General features: G+C 33.7%; 1 protein-coding gene across 1 annotated transcript; it reads left to right on the forward strand.

The window, feature by feature from the left end:
• The first annotated feature begins 5,934 nt into the window (after window positions 1-5,934).
• On the forward strand, window positions 5,935-8,379 carry LOC123655607 (leucine-rich repeat-containing protein 24). Its single transcript, XM_045591371.1, has one exon. It carries the CDS (start codon window positions 5,935-5,937, stop codon window positions 7,873-7,875), a length of 1,941 nt encoding a protein of 646 aa, XP_045447327.1. The 3' UTR covers window positions 7,876-8,379.
• Window positions 8,380-13,320: the final 4,941 nt, after the last annotated feature.

The raw sequence follows: 13,320 nt of genomic DNA on the forward strand, positions 1-13,320 counted from the left end.
TATGTTGACCGAGTACATAGTTTAAATTCGTCATTAAGCGTACCGTAAACTGTGAAGTTGCGAACAAGCCGCCGGAACTAGTTCATAACCATTAAATTGGGACGCCTGGACCCATGTATTAATTATATTGCTGACGTTACATTCGTTTAATTGCCTGAGAAAAAACCGACTGAGAACTTATTGTGCTGAGACCAATGTTGCCTGCCAGGAAATAATTTAATTTTGATACTCATTTATCGCAATGTAAAGTAACTTTAAGGTTGAAGAAGTTTCCATGCAAAATAATTTTCAAGTTTATTAAAAACATATGAGTAGCGTAAATAATACGATTAATATAATTATATATATATATAATAAAATTAACTACGTTGTGATAACAGTTCCACTAGCAGCGACAGTCAGGGATAAGATTCACACATAAACAGCGTTTTTATTTTATTCTTGTTGGTCACCGTGCCACGGACAGCGCAATCACAAAGCCCTCAGTCCTCGACATTATCGTAAACAGTTGATAACGATCATTAATCTTGATTACAGAATTATCCGACAGTACGAAATGGAAAATTTCCAATTTGTCTCTTTTTAATGTAAATTTTTTTTCGCATTACAGAATTTTATAATTCAGAAAGATCGTTTAATTTCAATTTTAGTGTGGGTGTACAATACATGTAGTATTTTTATGAAATTGACAATTACCCACTAAACTCTACTTAAAAATCTTTCAATCCATTGTATGAATATTTTAAAAATTCTAATTATTATTTAGATTACTAGTTCGTTTAGTAAGTTTGTAATTAGAACTTTCAAACATAGAACCGACTATTAGAACTTCAAACGCTTGTAAAACAAACATTTTAATGTGAAACAATACACCTATTCCATACGGAACTTTAAAAATAAAAGTAGTGATGTAAATTTACTTGACAGGGCCATTTAGCGCTTTTAAAAATGCAACTGAATACTGAAACGCAAAATACATTCACTGCTTTACTAATTTGTGGGTAATATTGGTAAGAGCGCTGTCGAACGTCGCTGTCGGCGCTTAAATGAATACGGACGAAAGATTTTAATTTACACGACGACGCTTCCGTTTCGATCGATGTTATCAACATATTTATAACGTTGCTTGAGATCATCCAACTGTTTCGTATATTCAAATAAACCTATGTTTTATAAATATGAATTATGAATGGTTTGTTTTGATTTATCTTTGATATATTATAGAGAGGATTATATTTCAGACTAATACGAAATTTAAACAATAAATACAATTTAAAATAATCAACTGGCATTAGATATAGCAACACTGTCAATAGATATATAAGGTTTGCAAGTTTGTTTATAGATTTGTATCAATTGTATGACCAACTTTTTGGAACTGCTAAATCGATTTTACAAATTCTTTCACCAGTATAAAGCTATGTTATTCCTATATTTTCGTGATAGTGTGCTTTCAGTCAGCATAATTTCGGATTTGAGACATCGTTGTGGATGTGTGCGCATGCGCGACGGCTAAACTCTGGCGGTTACGGGTTCGATTCCCGCTCAGGATGGATATTTGTATTTGTACAAATAGTTTCCAGTCTGAGTGTCTGTCACTTTAAGCTGTCCGTCCCGGTTTTTATCATAGACACTTGATCGTTACTCAAAGTATCCGTATATATCCGTCATTCCGCAGTAGAGCAGCGTAATGAAATAAGTTTCAACCCCTATCCTACACGGAGAAAGAAGACTATGTCCAGAAGTGGGATCTTAAAGACGGAATCAATCAGCAACATTTGTAAAACAAGTTGGAAGAAAAAGCGTTTATGGATTGCTTCACCCGCTCATGTTGACTATGGTAAGTAATACGTAAATATTAACAATGTATATAATCTATTTATATATCCGGGAAGTTGAGTGAAATATAGAATTAGTTGAATAACTGAATTAGTAACTGAGGTAGGGCACAGCAGGAATTTCCTGCTCAAAATATGGAGCAGCCCGACTCGGGTAGTACCTCGACCTTACAGAAGATCACAGCAAAATAATACTGTTTTCAAGCAGTATTGTGTTCCTGGTCCTGGGGATTGGTTATAGGGTCGGCAACGCGCTTGCGATGCTTCTGGTGTTGCAAGCGTCTATAGGCTACGGTAATCTTTTACCACCAGGTGAGCCGTACGCTTGTTTGCCGACCTAGTGACATAAAAAAAATTATATTAATTATATATTATTATTAATTAAAAATTGGAAAGTGATTTTTCAGCACTACTTATTATTAATTGTGAAACATTAATACACTTATTGATAAAAGTTAGTTACCATCAGGACATTGAATGAAGATAAATTTAACATTGAATAGTATGTTGGTTGAACGCATAATTTTCAAAATACGTTAACTTGTGGTTGGCTGCCTTTGGGTAGAGACTTTAGGAACGAGTAAATAAACTTGAAATCTACAGCAAAAAGATTGTCGCAAAACGAAGTAGGTACGAGTCACCAAGCTCGACATATTTTATAATTGATAACAATTTTGTATAAACTAATAATAAAAATATTTATATGAATATATCATTATTATATTTATATTAACATATAAATGTTTATATTTATATTATATAAATATTAAAATAATAAAATATAAATGTTTATCTACAGATAGCTATGTACACGACTAATTGCAGTAAGGCTATTTGGGATACTCTGCTTCTATTTTAAACAAATGTTTACATAGTTATGTTTATATAAATAAATTGTGTACACTTTTATATGACGCCGCGTTAGCGCAACGGTCACAGCCATGGATTGTGCCGGTTGCGCTTTCGATGCACATGACAAACATTTGTATTAGCCATACAGGTGTTTGCCGTGGTCTGGGTGTTTGTGCAGTCCTTATGGGTGTCCCCACCGTGCCTCGGAGATCACGTTAAACCGTCGGTCCTGGTTGTTATCATGAAGACCTGATAGCGATCGTTACTCATAGTAGGGATATAGGTATATCCGCCAACCCGCATTGGAGCAGCGTGGTGGATTAAGCTTTGATCCTTCTCCTACATGGGGAAAGAGGCCTATGCCCAGTAGTGGGATATTACAGGCTGAAGCGACTTTTACATCACAATAAAAAGTACTTCCAATTTTATTATTCTAACCTTTTTTAGTAACATAACGGTTCAAAATGTCAACCACTTATATTTACCAGCAAGTGAAATAAAATTCTGCTTTATGAAACGATAATTACTGTTATAAATATAGATAATTGACTACACAACCCACGCGGTTTCATCGGCGTTAGCTTTCGAATTCATGACACATAGCTTGACGTCTATGTAATCAAGTCCGTTCCTATGAGTCATAACTTTGACGAATTTTAACGCCCAAATTGTTTATTTAAATTAATCTTTATGCTTTTACTTAACTACCGATATCAGAGCACAATATCAATTATTATTTTTTCTATTTTATATAAATTGTATAAAATTCCTGTTGTTAGAAATTCTAGGACTTTGACTATTTAATATTTATCTAATGAATACTTTACGTGACTACATGTACACATACATAAAGAAATATAAGTGGTGTGAAGTGATGAAGTGAGTGTGTTGACAAAGCATTAAAAAATAATTTATTTATTTAGAGAGACAATTGATAGCTTGTTATCAGATCGCATCATTAAATTTGTCATTCATTTTTCATATATTTTTTAGGCTGAGTTTTTAGGTATACGTGCTTGTACGCCGTATTTATTAGGTAAGAATTTGAGTCTGTAGTAAATTATTAGTAGGTACATTAATCAATTAATATCGATCGAATCTGTCGTTTACACGTAAAAAGCTATTAACGTTTGGAAGCCATATTATCGTGACATGTGGATGTCAGGCGGCACACACGACCAGACCCCAGGTGCAAGGGCAGCTGGTGATGAGCCGGAGCGTGCCAGCCGCGTGCCCACATGGCTCTTTTTCTACATATTTTACAAAATCGTCATAATATACTTAAGACAGAGAGATTATATTAAAAGCATCAATCTATAATATAAAAATGAGTCGCTGAATGTGTTGCTAAGCGCAAAACTCGAGAACGGTTGGACCGATTTCGCTAATTTTTTTTTAAAATATTCCTTGAAGTACGAGGATGGTTCTTACGGAGAGAAAAATTCAAAAAAAAAAAATTAAATTTCCTGAAAAAGTCTAAAAACAACACTTTTCTATACTCCCATATAAAAGATTTGTGATAATACTTAAAAGTCAATTTGAACTTTAATACCATACGATAAAGTTTGTGTTAGGCGATACGAAGTTCGCCGGGTCAGCTAGTATAATATAATAATATCAATAAAATACGCACACGGTCGTCTGTTCCTACGGTAAGGTACTTAATGCTTGGGATATAGCTATATTTTTTTTAGATAAATACATATAAACAATAATTATATTATATAAATAAATACATATATCACACCCATAATAGAAGCGGGCATCGAACCCACAAACCCCGGCAGAAAACAGGGTTACTACAAACTGCACCAACGGGCTAGTCGTAGCATAAAAAACGAGGATAATGAAAGTGTAAAGTAGTTTTATATTATTTTTTATATCATTTGCTAGCTGTGCCCCGCGACTTCGTCCGCGTGGAATTTAACAAAAAAGTTATTGCTCAGTTCGCAGTGTTATAAAATAATTAAATTTCTAAAATAATAAAAAGTAGCATAAGTAACTCCTTATTTACATCAGCTATTGCTAGTGAAAGTCCCGTCAAAATCGGTCCAGCCGTTTCAGAGATTAGCAGGAACAAACAGACAGACAGACAAAGATTGAAAAAAAATGTTATTTTGGTATATGTACCGTGAATACATCAATATGAATTTAGTAAAAAACGGTTATTTTAACATTACAAACAGACATTCCAATTTTATTTATTTGTATAGATTAAAATAAACGTGTTATTTAGTTTTAATGGCAAACATATTTTAAATGAAAAAAAAAATCTATATATTATATCGTACTAATACATGTAAAATGTAATGTAATGTTTGTATAACGCGTGAATTTTTTTAAACATAAATACCTAACTTCAATTTATGCTTCAAGGATATAAATCGGAATTATAATTTTATGATAATTTAACTTTAATTATGTTTTAATAAAAAGCTTCATCGATATAGCTTATGAATAAGTTTCGACGATCAAAATTTTATTATTGATAAAAAACGTATTTTAATTTATATTGGCATAAGTATGAATGAATATTTTTTTTGCAGAAACCGGTAACTGATAAAACAAAATAATCTGGAAACGTAAAGCTTAGGGGAACTATGAATGAAGTTTATTTTCAAAAAGGCTTTGTCACACATCCTGTTCTGTTTTTGCTTTTACCTGCCGCTGTCTACGATATTTTATTGTCTATTTATACCTGAGAGTGTCCCAAGTCCCAACGTGGTCTTAACAAAAAATTGTATGGTGTAACAATTGAAGCGGTTTGCGTGCCGGAGGCGGGTGAGCGTGGCATTGTTACATTCTTGGCTTGTATTAAAAATATCGCTCCCGGTGCCATACGGGCTAAGGTATTTATGAATGAACGTGACAGGCTGGCGAGTGGGACTGTCGGCAGCGGCCACAGCCAGGTAGAAAATTACACTATTGGAATTCTTACAGCATGCCGAGTAGGGCTACTCAACACGGCGGCCATGGATAAGCCGCAGAGCGGGGCGCGGGGTACCACAGACGCGCATGCGTCGAACACTTTTGATTCAGACATTCTCTCTCCCTCAGTCAACTTACAGCCGTTGTGAGCGGACACTGTGTCGTCATGTGTCGCTCGCCAACTTTCTCGAGTAGTGATGTGATACGGTATAACTGTATAGACGCAGTTCCATTTTGACAGATGTGCTAAGTGAAAACATAATAAACGTTTATTGTCATGTTGTAACAATATTGTATTTTTTTTAATAATTTCAAAATGAAGTTATTACTAGTGTTAGTGATTGTGGCATTGTTTAAAACAATTTTGGCCGGAATTGCTCCTTCTGGATCGTGTCCTGCAGTGTGTGCGTGCAAATGGAAAGGAGGAAAACAGACTGTAGAGTGTGTGGAACGAGCACTTATTACAGTACCTGAACTAGTGGATCCTGCAACACAAGTACTTGATCTCTCTGGAAATAATCTACAAATTCTTCCCCAAGAAGCTTTTGCAAGGACTGGACTTGTTAATCTGCAGCGGGTATATCTTCGTAGTTGTAACATAGGTCAAATAAATGAACGAGCGTTTAAGGGTCTGACTAATTTAGTTGAGTTAGACCTTTCCCATAATTTACTTACTCAAATACCTTCCAATAGCTTCAAAGATGCCCCGTCTCTTAGAGATCTCACGCTCGCTAATAATCCTATTTTGAAAATTCACTCAGAGGCCCTTAATAACCTCGGTAACATTGTAAGATTTGATTTATCGAGTTGCGACATAAGGGATATCGCACCTGATGTATTTAGAAACTTAAAATCTTTAGAATCCTTGAAGTTAAATGGGAATAATCTTCGAGACCTTCCCTTGAGCTCATTGGAAAAATTAGAAAAATTAAGAGTTATTGATTTGTCGGATAATCCATGGAATTGTGACTGCAGACTTCGGGATCTTAAGATATGGCTATCGAATCATAAACTATTTTCTACTCCTAGTTGCTCTTTACCCACTCGGTTAGCAAATAAACCATTTTCTGAGCTAGCTCTTGACGAATTTGCTTGTAAACCAGAAATTTTGCCTATTAATAGGTATGTAGAGGCATCTATCGGTGGAAACGCCACAGTTGTTTGTAGAACAGAAGCTGTACCAAGTGCAAATATTAATTGGTATTGGAACGGTAGATTATTACAAAATGGGACAAATTTTAACTCTCATCAAAGAATTTACACATTCGAATCAGGAGATATTAAGAAGAAGTCAACGCTTATTTTGACGAACACCCAAGAATCAGGTTCAATTGAATTTTACTGTGTTGCCGAAAATAAAGGGGGAAGCGCAGAAGCTAACTTTACTGTATATTTAACTCAAACCGCAGTAGGAATGGCTTCACTAGGAAGCGCTCAAATAGCGAGCCTTGGGGCTGCGCTATTCTTGGTTATAGTAGTAATTTCATTAGGTTTACTATTAACATTCGTTAGATTTCGCCCGACACCTACTTGTGAAAGTAAAACACCAAATACATTAGATAGAGTTGTGTCTGGTAACGAGGTCCACCCAACTGTGACTGATAGACCGCATGTGGCTGTTTTAACTAATAGACAAGAGTCACCACATTATGATGAAACTAAGTGCAATCCAGTGTTGAAACCGCCGAGATCTAATGATATTCCTTACACTACAAATCACTATGAAGGTCGTGGAAGTTTAGTTACAACTGGTGGACCTGTTGTAGTTTCTCCTACTATATCGGGAGGAATAAACCCAGATCTTATTAATGATACAAGACCAGATACTGTTAACCGTCCAGGAAGTGGAGAATATGCTCGCGAGGGCTCCGATTCTTTGTATCCTTCAGGTCTTTGGGACCAGATTAAAATGAATCAAGCAAATAACTTAGCACGTGCGATAAGTTCAGCTATTCCGGCCTATTACAATGATCGAACGCCAATAATTGAAAATAGTAGTGTTAACGGATCTCACGAAGAACTGGGTTATATGAGTCGCACATTTCCTCGATCACATGCAATGGCCGCAGCTAATGCGGGTTCAGTGGACGTTCAGTATCCGGCCGATTATGGTTTGCCGGTAGGCGGAGCACGTACATTAAGAGTCTGGCAGCGTGCTCCGCCTGTACTTCCACCAGTGTCGGCGCTTAAACGAGTCCTCACTATCACGAGGCCCTCCGAGGATGGTTTTCAGGATGGCTGTGCTACGGATGTGTAGAGTAAAACAAGAGTAACTAAGTCCAAATGTTTATATTGTAAATATCTTATTACCCATATGCCGCATATGTAACAACAGGTCATATAATAGATTTTGTATCATATAATTTATTTAGATTTAATTAGTGGAAAGTTACATTGGATCCACATATGAAGGATCTACGACTGATTAGTTGAAAAAATAATAGTAAGTTATTACGTGATATGGATATGGTATTACATAAGATCGCCAAATGATTAATAATATTATACTGAATGTAATATATCTTGATTGTTAAAATCAAAAATAGATGTTAATTTATAAAAATAATTATGTCGTAAGTATAATGAAAGAAAAACTAAATATCCAAAGAGAATTCCCTTAATAGAAATACAATAATGTTTTACTATGTGTTATTGTAATGCACAAAAACGTTGTTTGATGTATAATAATGTATGTGAATGTTTTATGTCGAAAAAAAATAGAAGTAAAGATGGAAGTATAATAAACAAGGCGATTAAAATATTTCTGTAGTATCTTTTAACTTCTACCTTTTAATACATCATCATGTGCATCCTACTAAAGGAAAATATATGTTTATTTTATGTGACATACACACACGTCCTATAAATTGTTATAACTATATAATACTATAATATCAGCATTTTTCACTTTTACTAAATACTAATTTTCTTATAAATAGCTTTAGCTGTTCTAGTATTATACTTTTGTTAATGCTGATTGCAGTTAATTAATGACTATACTGTGATACACTTAAACAAGTTAAGATTATTACGCTTTAGAGTAAATTTAATATAATATAGTTTGGTTTAGTTTTATCTTCGAAGGCATTGACACCGGAAGCAACAGTAGATAAGACGTCCGTTCTTAGTACAAAAACGTTGTTAACTTTTTATACAACGTCAAATAGATTTATCTTTTCCGGAATGAGCAAGTTTTGAAATGATAAGAATAATTCGAAAGTTCCTACGCTTTTATTTCAATTTTTAACTCATCTATTACCGGGGTTGTACGTCTTAAATTGTCGTTAAAGCTCAAAAATTCCATTTGTATCGCATATTTCATTATTAATTTTAAACTTCTGTCGTTATGAGATAGCATTAGAAAAATAAAGTTGTATTTTGTAATATCGATAGTTCTGAACAATTAACCACGTAAGCCTGCTTTTATATACATACTTAATTTAAATATTTTGTTGTTAAACATTATTTTAGTGAAAGTTTATTATTTATGTTAGGATCTCTTTACTTGTATTTAGTTAGAATACCTATATAAAGGATTTTTTTTTTAAATTTAAAGTCAATGTTAAAAACAAAAGAATTTATACTAGTTATAAAAAAAAAACTTGAACAAGTGACTATTTTGTTATAGAAGAATTTGTTAATGTCTCAAATTAGTGTAAATAATATACCACGTTAAAAGAAATACTCATGTAGATGGTATTTGAAATGTAATAGTCAAAGTTTTTATTTTACTAAATACATTGAACCCTAAAAAGTTGAAATTGCCTTCCAAGGCATCGAAGTAAAACCGGTTAGCGTTATTTCATTTCCGCTCAATTCTGTTTTTTATTGGAAGCGAACCCTAAACGGGTTCAATGGAATCGTGCTTCAAGCGTGAAGTGGTCAAATATTGAGAGATAAAGTATAAGTTAACACTGTTGTTAAATGATGAAGTTTTGTTACAAGTGCTGGTATTCATATTAAATACTAGCTGTGCCCGCGACTTCGTTTGCGTGGAATTAAACAAAAAAGTTATTGTTCAGTTCGCAGATTAATAAAATAAATAAATTTCTGAAATAAAAGTAGCCCAAGTTACTCCTTACTACATCAGCTATCTGCCCGCGAAAGTCCCGTCAAAATCGGTCCAGCCGTTTCAGAGATTAGCCGAAACAAACAGACATACAGACAGACAGAAAGACAAAAGACAAAATTTGTATAGATGGATGTAATTATGTTTATATGCATCACTGATAATTAAGCTTAATTTTTGTAAATTTTAGTTTGAATGAAACTGTGAAATGTGCTTTGAAAGTTACTGAATGTGGTTTGCTACTAGCTATACTTGTTAGCATTCTTCTAAATGAAACAAAAGATGATATAATTCGCTACGTTACCCAACTGTTGGCTGTTGAGCATGTAGATACATGTTTGTCTCTTCAAGTTATATCACGTCTATCGTGAAGGATAAATTATAACAAAATCTGCATATTTTATAAATGTTTTTGATTGTGTTATAATCGATTGAAGTAATTATAACTTATTTAATTTTTCCTAGTTCGAAGCCGTTATATTCATCACTGTTAGTCTAGCAATCTCTTATATTTTATACCAGACTTCGCGTCTTACAAACAGTCAAAAACTTGAAGTTTACTTTTAGTTTTTAATTTTTTTTAATTTTCGTAACTTTTCATCTCGTATGAGTGAGAAAGTCGTTCTCAAGTTATGGCGTACGAAAAAAAAAATCGGAATTCATTTTTATATACGAAGCTTAAACAATATTTTTCGAAACAGTTAAAGAATTTAAGTTTAATATGTTACTGTAAGGTGATTTACAAATTAAAATTCGCTTCGTACACCGCGCTTAATATGTCGCGAGTCGCGTGCAGCCCGCCAGCTGGTAAAGCAACCGTTATTCAGGTCAATACGTTCTCGCTTTTGAGTCTGAAATACGTAAGAAAGGATATTTAAAAAAGTAATTCAAAAGATTAAAATGTCGAAATAAAATTTTAGTTAGCTCTAACCTACACATAATTATGTATAATAGAGAACTGCCCCGATGCGATGTAGTGGTGCGTGTAGTTGTCTAAGCAACGGCGGTCGCTAGCTCGATTGACGCTCGGTGTGGATATTATTTATTATTTTATTTCTATGTATATTTATAAAAAAATAATAATAACTCTTTAGCTATAATAGTCAGCTGTTACCCATAACACAAGCATTAAGTTGCTTTCATCGGAACGGACGACCGTGTGTATATTATTAGATATTGTTATTATTTGTTCAAATATGTGTTTCCTCTCTGGGTGTCTGTCACTTTAAGCTGTCTGTCAGCCTGGATGTCTCTCTTTGTTGATCGTCCCAGGATCATTCAGGGAGCCCGTCAAGTAGTTAATACGCCATACGCCCAAACTACTGAGTAAATTTTAGCAAAAGTTGGCATGTTACGTATTTGTACGAGCAGACACACCTCACACTTAACGGCCCCACTAGGATTATCTCCTGTAGGGGCTGCGGAACACGTACAATACACAAGCACAAACATCCAAACCACGGGAACACTTGTATGCTCACTTGTATTGCACAAATGTTTCCCATGAGCGGGGATCGAGCCCGCAACCTTCAGTGCAACTAGCTAGTGCTATGACCGCTAGGTACATTAGACACGTTAAACAAATATATTATCAAGAAATTAAAAAAAGTTTTATTGGATGAGTTACAGGTATCCTTGTACTGTTTACTGTACTGTACTTGTACAGGTGTTCTGTGTATAAGTACTTACAGATATAAAATAAAATAATTGTGTTTGCTCGCAAACGAAAAAAATATAAGTAATAACTTGTCTGTCATTTAAGTCGGTTCGCTGTATTCAGCGTACACGAAAAAAAGTCATGTAAAAGCGCGATATTAAAGTTTACAAAACAAGCAGTGCAGCTTTGGATTAAAACAAGAATCATCAAAATCAGTATACCCAGTGAAAAATTATGCGTTATATATTACCGCAACGTAGGTTGAAGAAAATAGTCAAGTAAATACGCATCATTAGATTTAACACAAAAAGTACTTGTTAGATCGCAATTAAATTTAAATGGGTCCACATGACCCGTGCCACCTTTTGATTGAATTGAAAACTTTGTCCTGTTTTGGAAGTCGGTTAAAAATGTAAGAGAGATAAGATTTTTTTACGGGGAATATAGGGACATTTTTATTCAACCAATATTTTGTACAAACTCTTATGAGACGTTTGATGGAAATTTTACAGCGATCTTCCTGGACATCAACAGACAAGAACTTAAAAAAGGTTTTTATGCTTTATGGTATTTAATTGCAAAACGGTAACTTTGGCATTACAAATTGTGTTACCTTGACCTTTTTAAGACATTGAAATTAAACTCCACACACGTAAAAGCAGAATCGACGGCTTCGAAAACAAAAGATAAATAGAAAAATTCCTTTGAAGTGATTTAAATATGTTTTAGAGTTTTACTTAAAGTAACAGTTAATTAAAGTGGGTATTATCCCACCCCCGTACGAAGAAAATATTCTATTTACATTTTTACGACCTTTGCAAAGTTAGTGGATTTGAACGTGGGAGTATTCTTTCTGTGAATAATTTTGAAATACGATGTTGTTTCTTGATGTTATTTAATTTTTAGGGTTTCTCAATTAATGTATATAGCGCTACCTGAAAATACATATTTTATGTGAGATTTGATAATCGATCGAAACAGATATATTTATGCAAATAGGTATTTGTTTCTGGTCTGGGATTTTGTTGCCGGGTCCTGCTGGGTCTCATAGTACCTACTTGTAAAGCTGTTAATCCTGGTCAGTTTCGTAGATATTAAGAGTCAAAGGACATTATCCGCCAAAAGGAAGTGTGGGGTTAAGCTCTACCACATAGGTACTTATTTCACAGTATGGGTGAGTATTTTTTTTCAAATGTATAATGTATAGTTTAATTTAAGTTAAAAAAAAAATATTATAGTGGCAGTAATTATAGATCGACCGTCGTTACACCACATTTTATTACATTATATATAAGTAAGTGTATTCTGTGTTAAAAATATGATTGAAACAATATTTGGTTACGTTACTTTGGTTACGTTTTAACTTTAACGATCCCTATCATTTTTATTACATAATAGTTTATAGAATTAGGTCAAATAAATCACCTTTAGAATTTTTAGTTTATTTAGATTTAAACCTCAAGCATTCTGAAATTCATACCAACCATATATATATATACCTAGTACCTACCTTATGACAACACGTAACTAGATGCTTTCTTCAAGACAATCATAACCTCATTACATGAAAGAAAACAATCATAAAACAATGAGCGTATAAAAGTACGCACCGTTCATTATCTCCAAGGTTTGCGCTTTCTCTTCGTATAAACGGTCACTTTCTGACAATAATAAAATGTTTTGGTATAACAATGGAAATTCACAGCGGGCGTTTTAAATACCCGGCTACAATTTCAATTTCGTCCTCGAGAGGACAATCGCAACTGTGCCAGTCGCTTTTACAGCTTTACTTAATAATATTTTTACTCTATCATTTTTTTATACATCTATTCATTTTTATGACTTAATTTAATAATATTATAAATTTATTCAATAATTTGGTTAGTTTTAGGCTAGATTATAGATATTATTATTTTTATGTGTTATTTTTCCGGCTACTAAATTAGCAAAAATAAATACTAATATAGCAAAAACCA

This window comes from Melitaea cinxia, chromosome 8, assembly GCF_905220565.1.
Source record: "Melitaea cinxia chromosome 8, ilMelCinx1.1, whole genome shotgun sequence".
Taxonomy (NCBI): Eukaryota; Metazoa; Arthropoda; class Insecta; order Lepidoptera; family Nymphalidae; genus Melitaea; species Melitaea cinxia.

Excerpts from the sequence above, each read along its gene's own strand:
- LOC123655607 (XM_045591371.1), top strand. The coding sequence starts at position 5,935 with ATGAAGTTATTACTAGTGTTAGTGATTGTGGCATTGTTTAAAACAATT.